This window comes from Beauveria bassiana, assembly GCF_000280675.1.
Source record: "Beauveria bassiana ARSEF 2860 unplaced genomic scaffold BBA_S00004, whole genome shotgun sequence".
NCBI lineage: Eukaryota > Fungi > Ascomycota > Sordariomycetes > Hypocreales > Cordycipitaceae > Beauveria > Beauveria bassiana.
Window position 1 is genome coordinate 537,064 of NW_007930839.1, and position 21,579 is coordinate 558,642.

The window sequence follows — 21,579 nt, forward strand, 5'->3', positions numbered from 1 at the left end:
AAACCAACGACGGCCGGATTCGGTTTGATTAGTCTATTCTTTTCTCTGCTTGCTTTTCTCTCGATAACTTTCATTCTTTCCAATTCATTCCGCACATACGATTACACACACACACACACACACACACACACACACGGTCCTTATAGCTATCAACTACAACTTGCTACGATTTAACCTTTTCTTCAACGTACTATACAAACATCGATACTCGGACGAGAGTACACTTCATCTGTTACAATGCGATACCATAATCTGCTGGCGGGCGTCATCGCATTCACAAGCGCGGCGGCCGCGCAATTCATCTTTCCCGAGTCATCAAGCAACCTGCAGGTCAACCAGGCGGTCCAGATCCGGTGGAACAAGGCCAATCTGCAGGAGCCGCTCTCCATCAACCTCGTTCCAGCCGGCCAGGTGATTCGACAAGACATTGTTCTGCAACAGGTTGCAGGTGCGCGCCTCTTTCCTCTCTCCCCTTCTCTTTCTCGTTTCCCCCCCCCTCTTTGCTGACCCGTGGCTGATTGTCGAATACAGTAAACATTGGAAACGTGGGAATCTTTCAATGGAGCGCGGATCAGACCATATCCGCGTTTCCCAAGTTTGCCATGGTGATTGTCGATGCCCGGTCGCAGGTTGTCGAGTCGCAGACATTTGCGATTTCGGGCCTGACGAAGCAGCCGAATCAGCAGATTGATCTGAACAACGGCAATGCTGGGGGGACGAAGAACAATAATGGCAACAACAAGCAGAATGAAAAGCAAAAAGTAAAGGCAAAGAATAACGATAATGACAAGAATGGCAACAGCCGTGTTGGTGGTAATCAAAACGACGACAAGAAGCAACAGAATGGGAATGGGCAAAAAGATAAAGCCACGGATAAGCAGCAGCAGAACAACAACAACAACAACAACAACAACAACAACAAGGGCTCGAGTACCTTGCTGCCTCTCCCCGGTCTGCCGCCCAAGGGCGCGCCGCCCGTCCCTCTGAAGCCTCTCCCCGGTCTGCCGCCCAAGGGCGCGTCGGCCGTCTCTCTGAAGCCTCTCCCCGGTCTGCCGCCCAAGGGCGCGCCGCCCGTTTCTCTGAAGCCTCTCCCTAATACCGTCGAATCCGTCCCCATCTCGAAGCCGGCTGCTGCGGTACCAGAGTCCAGCAAGAGCCCTGCTGCTCCAGATGCAGGCAAGGAGGCATCATCATCATCATCAACGTCCAAACCTGCACCAGCCGTTGCGGAGCCTGCGCCCGCCGCTGCCCCGGAGGCCAAGCCCGAGCCCGCCGCGGCTGTGCCTTCACCCACCGCGGCTGCCAGCGAGACTGCCAAGGAGCAGCCCGAACCGGCCCAACCCGCAGCCAACGGGTTCACGATTTTGCAGCCATCCGCCGTCGCAGCAGCATCGCCCGCCAAAGCAGTCAAAGCCGTCGCCGCCGCCGTACCGGAGAGCAGTCTGAAAGCCGAGGCGCTTGCCGCGGGCCGTTCTTTCCGCGAGAAGACGACCAGTGAGGTGCTTTTCCTGACGGCGCTCGGGGTGCAGCCCGGCCAGGACAAGACCATCAGTACGGCGATTACGCCCCGTCCGGTGAACTTGGCCGCGAGCAACGCGGGTGGAGCATCAGGGGCGCAGGAAACTTCGTCGCCGGAAGATGCGAAGCCAACAGTCTTGTCGGAGAAGAGCAGCGCGGAGAGAAAGGTCCCCGGTCTGGCACTGGGGTTGCTTGGTGTTGCTGCCGGTGTGGCGTTGCTGTGAATATGATTGATGACCTAGCGTTTTCTGGTCAAAATTTTGAGACCACGAATATAATGAAGATATATTGACTAATTCTCTTTTTTTTTGCTGTGAATTACCGATTTGTAAAGGCCGGTGGAGAGCGTTGTCGTGTGCCCTTCTGTAAATGCACATTAAAAAACGCCGGTCGACTATGCCAGATGCGTTGCAAGTATTCAGCAAGGAGCTATGAAAGCATGTGAATGCTAGCAAGCTCCCTGCCTGAGTGGTTGGGCATGTTTCGTGAACTCTGCAGCCGTCTCATACTGTGGCTAAGCGTGACCGTGAGACTGTCCTCGCTGGGCCTGTCATCCGAGGGTTCCCAGACAACAACGCCATTTAGGCGCATTCTTCTCAAGTAATTGCCTTCAAGACTGGCGCTCCTAGCATTGACAAGCGAGAATGGCGTTTGGGCTACCGGTTCGTAGTTGTACAGAGGGACGGTGAAGTTGGCACCATGAGCGCCCCTGGAAACAACGTTAGCTTTTACAGCACTCATATCATGTTATAAATCGCACTACTGACCACTTGTCAACGTAAAAGACACTTCTGCGTGTCTTGGTTTCAACACCGTCGTCCGGGCCACGCGATGGCGTGTCAGACGGCCTTTTGCCCGGCATTGTCACAGCAGTAGTCATTGTCGTGGTGCTAGTTCCCGTGGGACTCAACTTGTTCGATGATACTGTTCTGGTCGCAACCGAGGTCACTTTTGAGGGCCTGCTGATCGTCGTCGAAGCAAACTGTACAACTGCGGCCTGGTCTGGCTTGGTGGATCGCGCACCCTGCACAAGCATTGCCATCTTGTCATCTTCTCGACCGACCGAGTATAACTCGGCCACGCACCCGTTTGCCCGAGTAGGAGACGTCGCCGTGTTGGTTGGCGCTGCCACTGTGGTATCCGCGGGCACGGGTACCCAGATGACTCTGTGTGCGCCGTCATGTTCTCTATTTCCCCTGGGTGCACCGTGTACGGCGAGGGCAAAAAGGGCTAGGATGATTGCCGAGTGTACCATTATTAGGGTTCTGTATTTGGGGGGATTTGTCGATGGAGTAGAGAATACTTGGCGACATTGGAAGGGGGCGACTTGCTCCTTTTTCAAGTATTGGCAGCAGGGCGATGAAAAGTAAGACCGCGATGGCAGCTTAAAGGCGTAAGGAATGGTGGTCGCCAATGAAGCAATCGAATTGTGTGTAGCCTCTTTGGGGAATTCCATTAAAGTCCTCCACAAGCTGCATGTTCCATGTCTGACCCATCGCGCTGGGATTATCTTGCCACGGTCGAGGTGAACTTTGAACAGCTTGAATATTCGAGGTTTGCCTGCTATCGAATAACCGAGGTTCGCCTGCTATCAACTATGGCCCGTGATAAATGAGCATGGTCAAGTTATTCATTCTACCTTGCTTGAGCAGAGTGCATGGCAGCAACTGGCGCATTGCCAGGGCACCAACAGCTTGGGCCAAGACAGCGAAAGCATCATTTCCTCGCACGATAAATATCGAGCCATGAGGATTGTGCTATATGCAATTGCTAGCCATCATCCCAATAGATGGCCATTATATTGGCTGCAGCGGAATGTATTGCTGTGGAGTAGTGTCGCGAAAACGCGGCCAGGATCACACCTCGAGGGAGACCATGACACGCCCATCTGCGACAAGGAAAAAGTCTGCGTACTTGGAAAATAGTACGACGAGATTAGTAAAGATGAGGACAAGGATGACTTCAAAAGCTCTATGACTAGGGAACTAAAAAAGATGAACAACAGGACGGGTTAAGAGAAGCCTGGGCAAAAAAGATAGGTCACGGTGGGGATCGAACCCACAATCTTCTGGTTCGTAGCCAGACGCCTTGCCATTTGGCCACGCGACCAACCAATTCATGGAACTGACTCGCGCTATTTACTCTTAGGTGGCTTCAAGATTCTGAATTCTAGTCAAGGTCATTTTCACAACGATTCTCTGCTCTATCATGGTAGAGGACTATCCATGGTTTCGATACCCACTACTCGTTAACTAATCCCTACGATGCAAAGAGTAACAGCGTAGCCTACATTTTGCGGCTCGGGTGCAAATCGCCAGCCATACGTCGCTGGTCTAGTGGCATCGTTCTCTTCTGGTAAATTTGGAAACTCTGCATCAAAAAAAAAAAAAAAAAAAAAAAAAGAACGGTACGGAAATCTGCAAGACACTTCTTACTAGGCTTATGAGGGCATTTGAAAAGCAAATATCAATCTCCATTCACCTTTTGCAGTTGCCTTTTAGCCAGGGCCGATGTTGATGCACTTGCTGGCTCAAGTGAGACTATAAAAGTCCAGTGGCAAACTTTTCGAAGGCGTCTGCTCCGATTACAAGGTGCGAATCCGGTGAGGCAAGGATATAGCGGTCGAGAACATTATACAACCGGATAGGCTTGTTCCCGCGCGGGATTGGCAACGTTTCAGCCTTGGTTGGTCGGGCTGTTCTCAAAGTCGACAGATCAGGCCCACGTAGACTGTGTGATAATTATGCGATTTGAATACGAAATGTCAGCTAGTAATGACACGATCGTTGAGATTTGATGTAGAGTGAGTGTGCCGTATCAACTTACAGTAACCGACTGCTCTGCCTGAATGTTACAAGGTCGTACAACCCAAAGTCGCACACAGCCAGGTTTGGGACTATTGAGTGTGATGAACAATCATTTGCATGTGATTATGAGCGTAAGCCTGCCGGGTACTTATTCTCACCTCTGCGGCCCTGCTTCGCCAGCTGCAAACCACACACTCCTTTCTATATCCATCTCCGCCCCCCCGATTCCACTCTCGACTCTGCTACCGAAAGCATGTGCAAATTCCACGAGTTTGAGTTTCTCTGCGACCAGTCTCACGCCTCGCGATTCTTACTTCCTGGATGCTGGAAGTTTTGTCGCTTGGTAAACGTAGACCCGCGGCAGGGACCTCCGAAACCGTGCGAGGTGATTACCGAGAGAGGGGAGTCGATTCGTTACTGCTGCAAGGAGTCCGAGTGCCTCAAGATGGCCTGCGAGAAGAAGGAATGGCGCTGTCACTTGTGCGGCATGCTGCCTCGCGAAAACTCCATGGTATGCCGAAACAGGGATTGCGGTCACGCCGCTTGCAGAGACTGCCTTCGAACCGAGACAACACGGTGGCATATATCAAGGTCGCAGTCGGTGGGCGAGCACATTATGAAGCCGCCGTAGCAAGCGGCTGGCAATGTATCCCTGCTATTGCGAAGAACTTGATATGGGAAGCGGTTTGTTTCTGTTTATGAACATCTTCGGTCGCTCATGTCGGAGAATCCGAACGGGTGGCTGCCTTTAGGTGCCATAGTTCCATAGGTCCTCCATTATACTGAGAACCTTCACTTCCCGTTCAACAAATACCATATCAATGGTAGGCTGAACCGTTCTCTTGCTTTCGCAGCGTCGGCATCACACAGTAGAAAAGTGTGTGCCGAATGACGCAGAGTTGTGGCGAGCATCAGTAAAGTCGACTTGATGAATGACGAGCTACAGATTGCGGGCATGTAGATATATATATGCGAGGGATGAGCCTTCACCTTTTATTTCTTTCAGCAAAGGGTTTGGAAGTGAGCTTCTGGGGCACTGACTTGAGACCTGACTCATATGTTTCCGATGTCGCCAGGAGTTGATATGAAGTCGAAGCAGCTCGACTTGTTCGGAACAGAGACGAGTTATTTCGGGATGTTTCTGCTGCGCATGAGTCACAGCAGCAAAGTGGCTTGGAACCGGTCTGCTCGGTGGTGCTATCATCAACCTTTCAGCCTATTTTTATCTCCTTCGGTCAAGCGGTTGGGGCCTCTGATCGCGATGCACTTGCTGATGCCACGCCCTTGCTATCGACAACAGCGGTACTTTGGACTGTAAAGGCAACTTGACGGATGGCGGACATGGTGGCCTGTAGGGAGCATCGTCAAAAGTCCGACAACTCGGCAGTTGCAATGCGCCAGATGCGCAAAGGATGTACTACATCGTAGAAGAAGCGTTGCCGGCGGTCAAGAATCGTGACAGGGTAGCTGATCTATAGTTGGAACTTGATTGCTCGTTTCAAAATGCTTGCATTTGAGCGATTCGCCGCACGCCCATTTTATTCAGCAGAATTAGGCAGCGAATGATTAGGCTGATGGATTATGTCGTGGCAGACTGAAATGCTCCGGGCAGGCAAAGGTGACACGACAGTGTTCCAGACAGCTTCTATTTCCATGTCAAATCTAGGCATACAAAGCCGCTGCAGCGATCGTGTCATGTAGACTGCGAGCAGTATAAAGAGGCCAGCGTTACTTGGCTTGTCCAGGACAATTGTAAACAGAATCTTTCATCAGTAAACATGTGCGTCCGTACCGACCTCTTTCATCTCTGCGAGCATAAAACTGGGGATTGCACATGGAACCCCCAAAATGCAGTCGACTGTCCGCTATCCTCTGGAGCGAAGCGCTGTCAGAGTCCGAGAATTCGCAAACAGACTGTGCACTCGTTCTGCAAGGATAGGAGTCGTTGCCGCCGAAAAGCATTCAAGGCGGCGGGCTGGCTCTGTCACAACTGCAGCAGCCTCAACCTCCCGGATCAGGGCGCCAACTGCCTCTTTGCTTTCTCTTGCGAATTCTGCAAAGCCAAAGAGAGTTCTGAATCGCTGCTAGCCGGCACAAACCCTGAAACGTAAGTTCGCCGATGCGATATCAAGAATTCCTCGCTAATTTGCAGCTCAGGAGGTAGATGGAGGTATTACATCTAGTAGTTAGCGAAAGGGAAGGAGTTGATACCTAATACATTGTCAAAATTTATTAAAAAAAAAGTCACATTGCCTCGAGAACCGATGCGGTAATGAACTTGCCGTGACAGCTCGCTTTCTGCTGTGAGCCCAAAGAAGTTTTCATCGTCATCGAAAACTATAAGCAGCAAACACGAGGAAGTGCAACCGCCAACCTTGTCATATTCATGCCGACGGGATTACCAGGGCCACTGTTGATTGGTTGTAGCCAGTCGTCGCCAACCTAAATCGGCAGGTTCCAAGGCCGGCCTGGATTTGCCGGCAAGATCCCTCGGGACGGCCTAGCAACGGCACCAATCAGGCAGTTCTCTGTGGATGTTTTCGAATCAACTTGCAAGTTCTTGCAAGGCGATGCGACGCAATTGTAGTAGTGCGTCAAAGCTTAGCGGCGAATCTATGCTCCATCAGGCAGTTGGTTCTTAATGAGCCCAGTGCGGTCTTGATAAAACACAGCTGCTCGTATAAAGACGGCCCGTTTCCCTTGTCATCCTAAAAAAAAAAAAAAAAAAGGAAACCTCGAATATCGTCCATCAAAATGAAAATCCCTAGCTCTGTTGCTGTTGTTGTGCTGCTGTCGTTGGTCCATCATGTCCAGTCGGCTATTACACTGCCGCTCAAGCCGCTTGACAAGAAGATTGGCTCTATGATTAAGCAGTCCACGAAAACAAAGGCTAGTGAACCGGGAAAAATTACCGTCCCAGTCAAAGATTGGATCAAACATACGGCCGATCTTCAGGTAATGCTCATATTCCGGACGTGGCAAACGAGTTTTGGCTGATTAGTGTCGACAGTGGTACACGGAAATCGAGGTTGGAACCCCTCCTCAAAAGTTGTAAGTTGCATCGTCCATGTCCAACAGCTACAATACGCAGTCTAATTGCTGAAAAGCAACGTCATTTTGGACACTGGCTCTTTTGACATGTTCATCGCCAACAAGAACTGCACCAGCGCTGGCAACTCGCGCTTGTTTGATTCCGACAAGTCGAGCACGTTTAATCAGCAACCCAACCAACCCAGTGGCTTTGGCTACGGCACCGGTGTAGACTCGATACCTCTCCAGTACAACGGCGAGGGTGTCAGCGGAGTTATTGTGACGGACAAGGTTGGCATTGCTGGTCACGCTGTTGATCAACAGCAGTTCCTCCTCTGTGACCAATACCCCGAATTCATGGCAGACGTTCCCTTTGACGGCGTCATGGGTATTGGCGTTCAGGGCGCCACCGACATGCCCAGTGGCAAGGCCTGGTACTGGGCCCTATACGCGAGCGGTCAGCTCGACAGCCCCGAATTCTCTTTGTACTATCCCGCTGGCAAGGTAGACGGTGCGGAGATGACTCTAGGCGGCACCAACCCCAACCGCTACAGGGGCGACATTCACAAGGTGAAGCTCAACCGAGACGCAAACTTTGTCGTTGATCAGCCATCGTTGACCATCAACGGCAAGCCTCTGGCGGCTGCCGCCAACCAGCAAACCATCCTCGACTCTGGCACAGCATACTTTGCGGCGCCCAGCAAGATTGTGTCTGCCTTTTACAAGGCCATCTCCCCCAAGATTAAGCAGCTCAACCACGAGGCCTGGGGTGTTGAATGCGACATTATCGAATCGCTTGCTGTCGAGATTACCTTTACTTTTGGCTCGGGCGCCGAGACGTTCAATGCCACCATGCCCCGGGAGTCTTTCAACCTCGGTCCGTACGAGGGCAAGCCCGGTATCTGCCAGACAGTCTTTAGCAGCATCGATGCACTTGGTGGCAAGTTTCTGGTTGGTGGCCCTCTGCTGAAGCAGTACTACACTGTCTGGGACGGCCACAACATGGAGATGGGATTTGCCGAGCTCAAGAACTAGAAAGAACAAGAACTAACAGAAAGAGTGTAAAAAGGATTTAGACGTATACCATCAAGTCGCCCGAGTTGGAAAGAAGAAGAGTTTTAATTTTCCCCAGTAGAATGAATTTGCAAAAGCGCAAGCTGTTGTAGTATCGAGGACACGGTCGCATTCTGTACGACCTGTCGTGAAGCCCAACAAAGGATCAGCCAGGCAAGCCAACGTGACTGAAAAATGGCGTATGTATGTACCAATCAACTGCGTCGGCCGGTAAGTATCTGCATAATAAATCAACTTTAACGTTACCCTTGTTGCCAGCCAAGCCAGCCATCTTACCGTATGGAGTAGCAAATGAGCACGTTTCCAAGCAACCTGGATGGCACGCACTGAAACAATAATCCCAGTCGCCGATCCTCTCTCTGTGCTACAGAGCATCAATCTCGAATCTTCGACTTCCAAATGCTTTTTCTCTTTTTTTTTCTGGGCGTGAAGAAACGTTTCTGTCAGGGATCTCACACATGCCGAGACGATCATTTCCGCATTTTCCTTCTTGGTGGTTTGGTTCCATGTTCCAACTGCCAGGCAACCAGGTTGCTTGCTACTTTATCTGATCGGGCACTTTGTCTCACGATCAGACATTCTTGAGCCGGGCAACCCCCCCTCCCTCCCCGAATCCCAGCTTTTTTTGCTTTGCTGAAGTTTTTCTCGTTGTCTCTGGCTCTTCTTCTTCTTCGCCGCTCTCGGCCAACGTCGTAACCCCCCATCGTCTTGCAAGCAAATTCCGCTTGCTCGCGGCCTGCTCCATATCTCAACCTGTCGATCTCTCTCCATCTCTCTACCAACCCAACCAGTCGAAACATGCTCAATTCAAATGCCTTGCGGGTCCAATTATTCAAATGGTATGCTAGCGGCGGTTGCTTGCAGCGACGAGAATAACTCAAGTAAAAGACGGCTGAAGGAGGGGAACCTTGACGAAAGAAAACTTGCTCAATTAGTTTTTTTTTTTTTCCGTTGCTTGGCGCGCTAACTTTGAATCTCTTGTCGGATGCCCGAGCCATTCTGGGAACGGTTGCGGGTTGCATGCCAATATATAGATATAGGATGAGACATGGTCGGTCAGTTTGTCTTTTTTTTTCCTGCCTTGCCTGCATATAAGCCACGAACCTGCAACTCTGGGTTTCGTGCATCCTGGCAACCTGTGATTATTATACACGAGTTTTGTCTCGTAGATTCCTTTTTTCCTCGTCATGATGCATATGCACGACACGGCGCCGACGGCGTGGTATATGCCGCTGCTAAAGACGCCTATCCTACTTCACAGCTCTCGCGATCCTGGAAAATGTACCCTGACTCCCGAGCGATGCGCTTACAAGTCAAGATATTGGGTATTCTGGTACGTTTGAAGTCTGAGGCGGGTGACCCTTGCCCCCAAGGCGCCGCCCCCCCAAATTTGCTAAAGTACAACCGCTCTTACACCTCCCAGGTACGAGGCTGATCATGTGTTTGCCCTTCCCACCGTATACTTTTTCCTCGCCGTCATTGCCGTCTTCGCCCTCGGTCACTTTTTCAGCGCCTACGCGCCCGCACGCCTCACCCGCCAGTCGTCCCCGTGGCGCCGCGCCGTCGCCGGCCTCCGGTTCTGCGCCTACAAGACGTGGCGCATCGGCGGGCCCAACAGCAGCAGCATCTCCCAGTCCCTCGGCGCCTACCTTCTTCTCGGCGCCGGCGTCGTCTTCTTTGCGGCCATGACCTTGGGACCCCGGCCCTACTACTGGCCGACCGACGCAAAGTACGGCAGCTCCCCGCCGCTGGCCACCCGTACGGGCTGGATGGCGCTCGCCTGCATGCCCTTTATCCTCTTGCTGAGCTCCAAGGCGAACATCATCTCCGCCGTCACGGGTATCCCGCCCGAGAAGCTCAACGTCTGGCACAGCTGGGTGAGCTGGGCCATGTTTGTCCTGGCCCTCATCCACACCTTTCCCTTCATCATCTATCGTCGCGATGTGACCCACGACTTGCATAAGACGTGGATCACCGGCGGCGTCTGGCTGACGGGAGTCATTGCCTTGGTTGCGCAGACGTGGTTGACTTTCATGTCCATTTCGTGGATTCGGTAAGTCTGCAAACCTCGTTTCAACGTTTCTGCGTATCACAAAACAAACTGACAAGAAATAGCAATAAATTTTACGAATTCTTCAAAGCCACTCACTTCTTCTTCGCCATTGTCTTTGTCGTCTTCTTCTTCATCCACTGCGCCTTTCGCCTGTCGTCGTGGGACTACTTCATCGCTGCCGTGTCGCTCTACGTCGCTTGCTTGCTGTTTGCCTTTGCCAAGACGTACTTTCGTCACGGCATCAACCACGCCGCTCATATCCGCTGCGAGACACCACATTCTCTCCGCATCGCCGTCGCCACGAAATCGAGCTGGAGGCCCGGCCAGCACGTCTTTCTGCGCTTCGTGGCCTGCGGCGCGCACGCCCTGACCGCGCACCCGCTGACCATTTGCTCGCTTCCCGACACCGACCAAGCAGGCTCCGGCGGTGAAATGGTCTTCTTTGTGCAGCCCCGCGGCGGTATCACTGGGCGCCTCGCCGCGCTGGCACGCAACCAGCCAAACAAGAGCGTCTCGGTGCTGCTCGAGGGCCCCTACGGAGGCATGCCCAGCAGATGGGCCAAGGGCTTCGATCGCACGCTTCTGGTCGCAGGCGGCTCAGGCTGCGGCTTCACCTTGGCGCTGATTGAATCGTGGCTGCGCGCGGGCGGGTCGCTCAATGGTCAGCGCTATCTGGAGGTGGTCCTGGCGACACGCGATCCCGAAATGCGCATATGGTACATGGAAGAGCTGCAGCGACTCGCCGAGCGCCAGTCTGTCCAGGGTAAGATGGAGCTGCCGGGCGTGTCCGTCTCGTTTTGCGAGACGCATGACCAGAGCGTCGTGACGGGTCCAGACCCGGGCTCGTCTTCTGGCGATGAGGAGAAAAGGGCCGTCGTCAGAAACGTGCGACAGCCAGATGGCTCAAGCACCATTACGTCGCTGTTTGGCGTTTGCTTTTCGCATGGACGGCCAGATACAAAGGCTGCAGTCCATCGCCTGGCATCAGCAGATGGTGTCACTGTCGGCGTGGCAGTCTGTGGCCCAGCAAGCATGGTGTATGATGTAGGAGTTGCAGCAGCGGCAGCACAACTGCGCATTGTCCGAGGTCGACCTGGTGCCACAGAGCTATTCCTCCACAAGGAGGCCTTCTCGTAAGTCAATGCCACTGAATAATATGATCGCCACTAACATTCACAGATATTGATTCCTGCTTTTCCTGCGTAGCGGCGGCTGGTGGCAACAAGGTCTATTGTATATACCCACTCATCCCAAGCAATATATCACTGTTCCCGCCAACATGCTCATAGTATACAAAGAGCAGCTATGCATCTACAACCACGCGTTCCCCTACGCGAATTGTAGGGTGCTGGTTGGCTTCTGATGAGAAGCCTGCATCATCGTGTTTCATGTGTGCTCCAAAGTAAATCTTTCCATCAAAGCGTCTCGTCTTGGACAAAGTAGCCAGGGGCTCTTGCTTTCGTTCTCCAGTCTCTTGGTCGACACACACCATCTGGCAGCGTCTGCATGCGCCCAGCAGTGAGAAAGTTTGGGCTCCGATGCGAACCTTGCGCCATGAATCTTCAGAATACGCCGGTAATTCAACTCGGTCACCATTCTCTCGTGGGCCTCCCAGTACAATATTGGCTCTGAATGCCGCCGTCGTGGCTGGCGAGCCGCCCTGCTGCACGATAGCCTCATTCAATGTGCCGAGGCTGGCCGAGTGAATCATAAGAATTGGGCTTTCATTGGACAGCAGAATTCTCGTTTGGGTTTTGCTCTGCTCAGAGTCCGAGTCTGGTGGCGATGGCACATCGTCAGGGAATGATCCAGGCAACAAGCGCTGAGACTTGTCTGCTTGTTGGTACTTCTGCATCTTTGCCTTGTTTAGACGGCTTCCAAGACCTCGGCCACCAGGCGGAAATCTGGCGAGGACGCATGGCACCCCGAGGGCTTGCGAAAAGAAACAATTGAGTTCCTCAGAAGTATATTTTTGCGCCATGATTTCTTCACCACACACTGTCGACTTGGTTTGACAAAAATTATCTTCGAAATGCGACGGATCTGCTGACAGTGGGACAGAAACTGTTTTCGAGCTGTCTTGATACTTCATGCGCAGAACTCCGGCATCAAAATCGAGAGTTGGTCGTAACAAAGCCATGCGTGGGTATCTTTTTTGACTCAAAGCCTGTCCAGAACCTTTGTGCAAAAGACACCACTCTCTATCCCAAGCAAGGCCTTCAGGTCTTATAGACCAGTCCATTCCTGCAGGCACTGCGAACCCCCCGCAGCTCTTGATTGGATAGACGGTCATGGCCTTGACCCGAAGTGACGGTCTTGTAGTCGCATCTTCTGAAGTCGGTAGCTCATCTGGCAGTTGAGGAGTACTAGCTTCGACAAAAAATTCTGCGACAAATTTCAGGAAACCGTCAACGTCTGCTTTGACACTCATGGCACCAAGGCTAGCACGAATAACCCCTACGGGCTTGCCGTTCATAACATCATTATCGGATCCGCACCGAAATCCAGCCGAAAAATTCTTCCTCATCTCCCAAGGCTGCAGATCGAGGGCTGCAGCGATGCCTCCAGGGCTGCAAAGACTCCCTGTTCGGACATGGATCTTGTTAATAATGGCAAGCTTCTCGAATTCGCCCAGCGTAGTCCAAGCGCCCAGACTGCTTCTGATGTTGAAAGACACCACTGGTCCTGTAGGTCCCGCCATCAGATTCGGTGTGTACAAAGTACAGACTGGACGTCCATTTCCGTGATGCAGCTTCTCCAGCCCGGTATATAGGCGATGAGTTAGATAAAAAGTATGCCTCGAGACATCCTCAATAGATCCAAACAAAGATGCATGAGTTGTGAGCGCGATCCCAGCTGCGATGATGTTGTGAAACGGAAGCGTGCCATCTTCTAGACGTTCGTGTAAGAAGGTAGTCTTGCGCGCATGCCATTGCTCTCTCCCAACAACTACCATGTCGACGGTGCCCCCTCCAAAGTATTTCCGTTGGTCGAATAGATGCTCTGCCGACTTGCGGACGAGCAAAACGCCCAGATCCGGAAATCCGAATATCTTGTACAGACTCAAGACGACGAAATCGGCGGCAAAATCTGAATGCGACATGTTGAGCTGGGACGTCGCTCCGAAAGACGCAGCATCCAGGAGGGTATATAATTGATGTGCGGCGTTGATGTCTCTGGCCCACGACAAAGGATACCGTCGGCCGTCCATATGCGACTGGGCCGAGTAAGAGAAAAGTGTAGTGGATGATTCATCATTCTCAATCAGACTATCGCCGTTGATCCAACGTTCAACTTGCTCATCGTTGACGCATATGCTGCGCTTTGCCTCTTCACGGACGCCAACAAGGCTCGTGTGGCATGCTTGATGATAGACGTGACTGAAGCCACCAGGGACACTGCGCAAACCGTCCAGTACCAATTTGATGCCAGCAGTAGCATTGGCAACGAAAACAAGATCATACTCGTCCGGGTTCGCGTTGAAGAATTCCAGTAAGCGCAGCCTTACGTCGTCAACCTGGTCGGTGGAGAGTTGTGACGGTAGCGAGCCGGAATGTGGGTTGCCGTAAAGCACCGATGTCAGCTCAGCGGCAAACCCATCCATGAGCGCTTTCGACGGTAAAGTCGCACCCGCATGATCAAGGTATATTGAATCTAGTCATTGTAAGCACAATGTCAGGCCGAGTTTCATCATTGGTAGTACCGTACGTACCCTTGAGCATCGGAAACTGGGCGTCTCTAAGCTGCTCGATAGCTTCATTGTATCCGTCTATTGCAGGATCCATGGTGATGTTGAGAGAGTAAAATTAGGGGCGGCATTGAGAAGTGGCGATATGGGCGTTGATCAGGCCTTGCTGCGCTGATACGCTTGTTGTCGGCCGCTTCCGATGATAACAACTGTGGCGAGAAACGTTACTCTGCGCTCTGCAATGAGGACTTCGCGACACTCCAAGTATGATGGTGCATCTTCGTTCGAATTATTATAATTTCCTTTATCGGCCAAGATCTGGAAAATCCCTGAAACGAGTCGAGTAACTGCTGGTTGACGATTGACGCCGTGGGGTATCGGAGTTCGCCACTTTCCCCAGGCGAGCACAGTACACTGTGCGAGTTACGCACTGTCACATTCCACATCTGGCAGATTTCATCAATTTTATTACCCTTTCTCATCTGTATGATACTCCATGGTGGAAGTGGCGAAAGAATTTCCAAGTAGGTCTATCAATGAGCAGGATGGGAATCAACAGTTGTCGGCGCCGTAACTGAGTAAGCTGCACTTTTTAACACCTGCATTCACGACACGAAACTCAGTCTCCCCCTCAGGCAGTCCAGAGGATGGAATAATGAACGACTAGAAATCGTTTCCGAATAGCTGATGGTGAGGCTGACGAAATCGCAGGCAGAAGAATTACTGGTAAACTAAACTCAACTTTTTGGTGATCTCTGGGTATCTGTCTCTGCTAAAACTAGACGAATTCTCTTCAAACTTGCACCTTTTTCTTCTGGCTGTGGCTGTTTGTTCATTGGGTCTGATATCGACTGGGTACAAGTGCATTAGTTACTTAGAACGTTCGTCGACCCTAGATACAAACCTGACTTCAGATCCCCCATGCATTCGCAACGGTTAACCTCAAAAGCTAGCATTGCTTTCGACAGGCTGCAGGACGCTGTCCAACCTTTATCAACTCAAGGCTTTGCCATCTCATAGCTCGCTCGGACGAGGCCTCCTACCGGATATATTGATGGAGTGTCGCGCCTGTAATAATAATAATCATAATCTCTTCCCCGACGCGGGTCTCGGACTACAGCGCCCCAGCTTCCCTCCTTGGCACCCTCGTCGGTGCCAAAGTCGGCCCAGGCGCGGACGCGCAGCGAGTTGCCCTTCCAAGACACCTCATAGTCGACGGGGCACTGCGTGCAGTGGCCCAACACCGGGAAGTTGGGAAAATGCAGGGCAATCTCGAGCGCGCACGTCAGCGTCATAAGCTCGCCGGACGACACGAAGCGGGCCCCCTCCAACGTTTTGGACGCTTGGTGCTGGCAGACGGCGACCGCGCCGATCATCGACATGTTGAGCCCGCGTCGCCGGCTGCGGCTGTACGCAAAGGTCGTCAGCGTCAGGAACCGGCCGTCGACAATCTTGCACCGCACAGTGTGCTTGGCAGAGCGGGGTGCGGCGTCGATGGGGCCAGTTCGAAAGATGGCGGTTCCGACGTAGGGGGCCATGATAGCCTCGAGGTAGAGCCGGTGCTCCTTGAGGAGGTTGTTGCCTAGGCGGCTGAGCTTGACGGCGAGCTGTACGTGGCGGTGCCCCAGTCGATAACCTTGGGCGCGGTGGACGAAATGGCTGTAGAGTAGCCAGCACTGTATCTTGCGGCAGTGAATTTGCGACGTATCGCGCGGTGTGTCTTTTGTGCTAATGTCGTGAAGCTTCATACACGGCTCACAGACCCAGCGGTAGGGCATGTCGCGTGCCAGACAATAGAGGTAGTTGATGTATGTCCTTTCGTCTTTGTCTTCAGCGTGGTCGGGCTGAGACACTAAATTGACAGCATCGCGCATATAGGAGCATGTAAGAGACAAAAGGGCTCGGTCTCGACGATGGAGGAACCTGATGATATCAAGGATTGAGTCCAAAGAGGTCCTCAGCAGTATGCTCGCAACGCTGGCTTCCCCGGGGCCACTCGAGCTCGGTGTGCTGTCACGACTGCTCAGCTTTTCTCTCAAATTCAACAGTTTCTTGGCAAACATATTGGCTGTTGTGTCTTTGAGGGCAGGCTGTGCCAGTCCGGTAATCGTACCTTGTTTCATAAGGAGAAGCAACGTACTGCGTCCCCGCCAACCGAAGAGTCATGAAGAATGAAAGTTCACTGCCGAGTTTGTATTCCCACAAGCAACATATAGAAGTGACATCAAAGTCCAGCCACTAGTTAGTGGCTTGCGCCACGTAAAGTATAAACGACAAAGTGAATATTGAAAATGGGGTTCATCTGATTTACACTCTAAGCCTCAGCTCCTGGAATTCTCATCACTGTACTCCCCGACTATTTTTCTACCCGCCTCCACCCAGAAATACATGCTCTAGCGGGGCGACTAGTAATACAAACGACGCTCAAAAATGTAGCGGCGCGACTGCTTTATCGGCGGACCTTGCTCGCGGCAGGGGGTTCGTAGGCGAGCTTTCTCGACTTGAGCCAAGCCCACTTGTAGCGCTTGACCCAAACGCTAATGGCCCACAGGGAGGCCGTGACGACTAGAACCTTCATGCCCATCTTCTTGCGGTCGTCCATCTCGGGCTCGGCGGCCCAGTTGAGGAACTCGACAACATCCTTGGCCATCTGCGAGGTGGAAGCGGGAGTCTCATCCTCGTACTCGACGAGGCCGTCGTAGAGGACGCGAGCCATGGCAATGCCGGTACCGGGGAAGTAGGGGTTGAAGTTCATGCCGGGGGCGACGGTAGCACCAGCAGGCGGCTCGTCAGGGTAACCGGTAAGCAGCGAGAAGATATAGTTGCAGCCGCCGTGGCGACCCTTGATGATCAGGCTCAGATCGGGAGGGAGGGCACCGTTGTTGGCGAAACGGGCAGCCTCTTCGTTCTTGTACGGCGCAGGAATGTAGTCGGCAAGCTTACCCGGGCGCATCTCGATCTCGCCCTGCTCGTTGGGTTCGTCGGGGTACTCGTTCTCTTCGGCAAGAGCCTTGGCCTCGTCGACAGTGAGGACGGAGCCAACAAGGGCACGGTAAGGCACACGGGTCAGAGAATGACAGCTCGCACAGACTTCCTGGTAGACTTGGAAACCACGGCGAAGACTGGGGCGGGTCAGTAATGTCGCGGGTGAGCATGTCAGGAGAGATCTTACGCCTGGTGGTCAAAAGTCTTGAACCACTTCTCATGGACCCAAGGGTATTGAGTAGGGTGAAGACTATCTTCGATGTTAGCTACAGGCCGTGAAGTCGATAATGAACCGTCCTCGCGATTTATGCCGCACAGCATAGCCGAGGCGTAGTCGCGGGCGCAGAGGCGGTCGATCTGCAGGATAGCACGCACCCTTCCTCGGCCGGAGTCATGGCGTGGGCCACAGGTCCGTAGAGATGATAGTACCAGGCCATGGAGCTGACGGCGATGGTGGTCGAAGCAATGGCGGACACGTTGAGGCGGCTGGCGGAGGCTTCACCGGCACCCGAACTGGTCGAAGCAGCACGCTAAAATAAAGCACATTAGCACTCAATTGTGATACAATTGGTTTTGAATCGGCCCGGGGAAATGGAGTCGATGGGTTGGCGAGACGTTGTTGGTCCCTCGGCAATGGGACCACGCAGAGGCCCAGGTGTTGTTCGGGTGGCATCGAGGTAAGCCGTACCTTTGTGACGTTGACGGCGCCATTGCGCAGCCCATTGAGGGCGCGCGGGGCGCGGAAGCAGGATCTCGCCAGCATGGTTGGCAAGTTGGATCGTAACCGCAGAAGGAGCCGCGATCAGGGTCGAGGTGTGGGAGGTAATTCGGTCTCGGGGGTCGGGAACGTCGAAAGGGCTCAGCAGGAGAGGATCATGAGCCTTGAGAAAATCCAGCGTTTCCGAAATGGGCCGACGCTGATTGGCTCAGGTCACGTGTCGGGAGTTCTCGCACCCAGAGAAGCTCCACCAGCTGGCAGAGCTGCCAGTGGCCTCTGACGACTGTATTACTCCGATGGAGCTCGCGCTAAATAGCTACGCCAAGCGTGTCAGAGGAAGTGTGGCTGGTGCAGCCACACATCTGGCTGGTATTTTGTTCCCTGGGCGATCACACGGTTGGCAAAACAAAGGCGCCAAAACCTGGATTAGGAGTGAACGGAATATATAGAAAATAACAAAGTAAGATGAATGCACAAAATAAATTAAATATCAAGTTTATAAGAACAACATATTCATAGTATCAGAATACGTTAAGCGGCGCCTTTCTATCATCCGCCGTCATTTTAGGCTTGCCTTGAGTTTAGTAGTCCATCCGTTGTGTGTGGCTGCTGCTGTTCAAATGTAATTTACTGCAGGCAGTCTTTTGCGGTTTCTGCCCCTCCCCCGCCAACCCAACCACAAGCCAACAAAAGTTCTGGGAATATTTCCACCGCTTCTGATTTTTTTTTCCCCTCTTCTTAATCAGCTCGTACAGCTTTATCATTACAAAATGGTCGACTCGGAGAAGATCTTTTCCCTCGAGGGCAAGGGCCTGAAACTGACCACCGCTGAAGACGTCGAGCCCCATATCGCAGAGCTACGCGCCAACGATGTCGAAGAGGTGCATCTGCTAGGCAACAGCTTGGGTGTCGAGGCCTGCAAGGTCCTCGGTGAAGTCCTCGCAACCAAGAAAAACTTGAAGGTATGAGGTCTTGAAAGTCACCCCCTCACAGAACTCCATGGATCTAATAGCCCAGGTCGCCAACCTGGCCGACATCTTTACCGCTCGTCTGCTCTCCGAAATCCCCGACGCTCTCTCGCACCTGCTCACATCGATCTTGAACCTGCCGAACCTCCACACAATCAACGTCAACGACAACGCCTTCGGCCTCAACACGCAAGCGCCCCTCGTCGCCTTCCTCGCCGCGCACTTGCCGCTGCAACACCTCTACCTCAACAACAACGGCCTCGGCCCGCACGCCGGCATCCTGATTGCCGACGCCCTATCGGAGCTGCACGCCAAGAAAGAGGCGGCCCGCAAGGAGGGCAAAACGGTTCCGGACCTCGAGACCGTCATCTGCGGCCGCAACCGTCTGGAGAATGGCAGCATGACAGCCTGGGCCAAGGCTTACAGCCTGCACAACAAAATCAAGGTAATCAAGATGGTTCAAAACGGCATCCGGCAAGAGGGTATCAGCCATCTCATCGGCGAGGGACTCAGGCATACCGCCGGCCTGCAGGTCCTCGACCTCCAGGATAATACATTTACGCTTCGGGGCTCCAAAACCTTGGCCGCCGTCGCCCCTCGCTGGGCATCGCTGCGCGAGCTCGCCGTCGGCGACTGCCTACTCGGCGGCAAGGGCAGCGTACTGGTGGCCGGTGCTCTTGCCCAGGGCAAGAACGGCAAGCTGGAGACGCTCCGTCTGCAGTTCAACGACATGACGCCCGCCGGCGTCAAGGGCTTCGCCGACGCCGCCAAGAACTTGCCTGCCCTGAAGCGCATCGAGCTCAACGGCAACAAGTTTGAGGAGGAGGACGAGAGCATCGCGGCTCTGCAAGAGCTGCTTGACGAGCGCAAGGAGGCTGTCGGCGGTCAGGTCGCCGCCGACGAGTGGGGCCTTGACGAGCTCGACGAGCTCGAGGGCATTGATAGCGACGAGGAAGAAGAGGAAGAGGACGAGGACGAGGATGACGTCTCGCCCGAGGAGCGTGCCGATAAGCTTATCCGGGAGGCCGAGGAGGCGCAGGAAGAGCCTACAGTGCTACTGGAAGACAAGAACGTCGACGAGCTTGCTAAGAAGCTAGAGAAGACGGGCATCTGATGGCAATTTTTTACGGGCTTTTCATAAATGATACACCAGCGGTTGGGAATTAAGAATATGATTACGACATGAGATTGGGACAGGCAAACGTGGGATACCTCCCTCTGCGAAGCACATCTACTCTCCATCAGAGTAATAATAACGTAGCGCAACACAAGTAGGATCACATCGATACATAAGACGACATGGAGTATAGATAGATAAATAGAAAAGATCAAACAACTCGCGCGAAAAAGCAAGATGATGTTTCAAAGTAAAAAGATGTAAATGAGTATTTGCAAGGGTATCTCCTCGGGCTGCCGGATTAATTGTCCTATGGAATCTATAATCATCAAGGTCCAACAGTGCCATCTTTCCATGCTGCGATTATCGTCCTCCATTGTTGAAGCAAGTGCGTTTCTCTGGGTATCTGCGGCTTTCATATTCCGACGTTGCAAAGCTAGGGCCATTGAGCCGTAACATGGTCATTCAAAACACAAGAAAGGTATCACGGGTGTGGAATCTGCGTTACATGAGGACATCCATGGCCTCGGCACCGCGAAACTGCTCGAAAGCGCCATATTGCGATGCCATTTCCATTTGCTGCTGCTCGCGGACAAAGTCAGGGCCCATATAGATTGGGTCCACGGCCTTGTTGTAAGTGGCAGCCGCGCCCAAATGGCAGTAGGCATTGCTAACCCGCTTGTCGTGGTTGCGCTCGTGTTCCCGACGCATGAGCTCCTCGTAGCCAGAGGTCATGTAAGGCTCGGTCTCTGAGGGCTGAGTCCAGTGTCCGCTGGCAATCTGCTCCATGGATGGCTCCTCCATTGCGGAATTCATTTGCTGTTCGCGTTGGTAGCGAACCCGGGCGAGGTGCTCCTCCTGGTCAAGGGACGTGCTGCTCCAGGCGAGTGCGGGAATGTTCTGGGCTCCGTTGGGAGGGCATATGCTCCAGAGTTCCAGGAGTCGAAGCTTTTGTGCGTCGTCGGCCGTCTTGAAGAGCTGAAGCTGAGAGGGTGTGAGAAGAGCGGGCTCGACGCCGTGGCTGCGAAGAATAGCTTCCGCTTGAGAAACATCATTTTCGAGGGGGGCCGAGGAAGGTCTCTGAAAGGCCTGACGGGCTTCGTTCTCGACATCTTGGCTACGAGGCTTGGAGATGTGGTACGAGTGCGTGTAGTGCTGCGACGCTGAGTAGACGGGTTGGGATAGGGCGGGAGCAGTCTGTTGCTGGTGCTGCTGAGCCTGCTCGTTGGCCATGGCGGCCTGGAGCTCTGGGTTGAAAGTGAGATTACGCGAGAAGAGAGCGAGCAGTTCGTCGGGAACTTGCATATTGCTCTGCAAGTGAGCCTGGGTAGGCATCATAGTCTGAGTAAGTGCTGGTGGTTAGCCGTGGATAAGGGCAAGAGGCGCACAGTGGCGAGCTACCTCCATGGTGTTTTTTTTTCCTGATTCACAAATATCGAAGTCAAACGGTCCGGAGAATCAAGTCACCAGTGTCTTGATCACGAGTGGCACGCAGTGAAAAGAGTCTGGGTCAGACAGGGGCGGGGAGGGGCAATGCGTGGTGGCAAATGATGTCGGCAAGGCCAAGTCTACGAGGAGCAAACGATATTCCGCGCGCAAGAAGTAAAACGGAACAGAGCTG

General features: G+C 53.1%; 9 protein-coding genes across 9 annotated transcripts; 4 read left to right on the plus strand and 5 right to left on the minus strand.

The window, feature by feature from the left end:
• Positions 1-237: 237 nt before the first annotated feature.
• Positions 238-1,742, plus strand: BBA_01961 (uncharacterized protein; the record flags this gene model as incomplete). The annotated part of the gene is made up of 2 exons (XM_008597058.1): positions 238-448; positions 532-1,742. The coding sequence occupies 2 exons, from the start codon at positions 238-240 to the stop codon at positions 1,740-1,742; spliced, it is 1,422 nt and encodes a 473-aa protein (XP_008595280.1).
• A 205-nt stretch (positions 1,743-1,947) lies between these two features.
• Positions 1,948-2,773, minus strand: BBA_01962 (uncharacterized protein; the record flags this gene model as incomplete). The annotated part of the gene is made up of 2 exons (XM_008597059.1): positions 1,948-2,227; positions 2,286-2,773. 2 exons carry the CDS (start codon positions 2,771-2,773, stop codon positions 1,948-1,950), a joined length of 768 nt encoding a protein of 255 aa, XP_008595281.1.
• A 4,306-nt stretch (positions 2,774-7,079) lies between these two features.
• Positions 7,080-8,390, plus strand: BBA_01963 (pepsin A1; the record flags this gene model as incomplete). Its single annotated transcript, XM_008597060.1, has 3 exons — positions 7,080-7,280; positions 7,336-7,376; positions 7,433-8,390. 3 exons carry the CDS (start codon positions 7,080-7,082, stop codon positions 8,388-8,390), a joined length of 1,200 nt encoding a protein of 399 aa, XP_008595282.1.
• Positions 8,391-9,619: 1,229 nt separating this feature from the next.
• On the plus strand, positions 9,620-11,668 carry BBA_01964 (ferric-chelate reductase; the record flags this gene model as incomplete). Its single annotated transcript, XM_008597061.1, has 4 exons — positions 9,620-9,762; positions 9,853-10,482; positions 10,545-11,615; positions 11,662-11,668. 4 exons carry the CDS (start codon positions 9,620-9,622, stop codon positions 11,666-11,668), a joined length of 1,851 nt encoding a protein of 616 aa, XP_008595283.1.
• Positions 11,669-11,785: 117 nt separating this feature from the next.
• Positions 11,786-14,267, minus strand: BBA_01965 (MOSC N-terminal beta barrel domain-containing protein; the record flags this gene model as incomplete). Its single annotated transcript, XM_008597062.1, has 2 exons — positions 11,786-14,136; positions 14,195-14,267. The coding sequence occupies 2 exons, from the start codon at positions 14,265-14,267 to the stop codon at positions 11,786-11,788; spliced, it is 2,424 nt and encodes an 807-aa protein (XP_008595284.1).
• Positions 14,268-15,168: 901 nt separating this feature from the next.
• Positions 15,169-16,233, minus strand: BBA_01966 (uncharacterized protein; the record flags this gene model as incomplete). Its single annotated transcript, XM_008597063.1, has 1 exon — positions 15,169-16,233. The coding sequence occupies one exon, from the start codon at positions 16,231-16,233 to the stop codon at positions 15,169-15,171; it is 1,065 nt and encodes a 354-aa protein (XP_008595285.1).
• Positions 16,234-16,619: 386 nt separating this feature from the next.
• On the minus strand, positions 16,620-17,918 carry BBA_01967 (cytochrome C1 family protein; the record flags this gene model as incomplete). Its single annotated transcript, XM_008597064.1, has 4 exons — positions 16,620-17,292; positions 17,343-17,405; positions 17,531-17,685; positions 17,844-17,918. The coding sequence occupies 4 exons, from the start codon at positions 17,916-17,918 to the stop codon at positions 16,620-16,622; spliced, it is 966 nt and encodes a 321-aa protein (XP_008595286.1).
• Positions 17,919-18,643: 725 nt separating this feature from the next.
• On the plus strand, positions 18,644-19,955 carry BBA_01968 (ran GTPase activating protein 1; the record flags this gene model as incomplete). Its single annotated transcript, XM_008597065.1, has 2 exons — positions 18,644-18,835; positions 18,891-19,955. 2 exons carry the CDS (start codon positions 18,644-18,646, stop codon positions 19,953-19,955), a joined length of 1,257 nt encoding a protein of 418 aa, XP_008595287.1.
• Positions 19,956-20,462: 507 nt separating this feature from the next.
• On the minus strand, positions 20,463-21,293 carry BBA_01969 (uncharacterized protein; the record flags this gene model as incomplete). Its single annotated transcript, XM_008597066.1, has 1 exon — positions 20,463-21,293. The coding sequence occupies one exon, from the start codon at positions 21,291-21,293 to the stop codon at positions 20,463-20,465; it is 831 nt and encodes a 276-aa protein (XP_008595288.1).
• Positions 21,294-21,579: the final 286 nt, after the last annotated feature.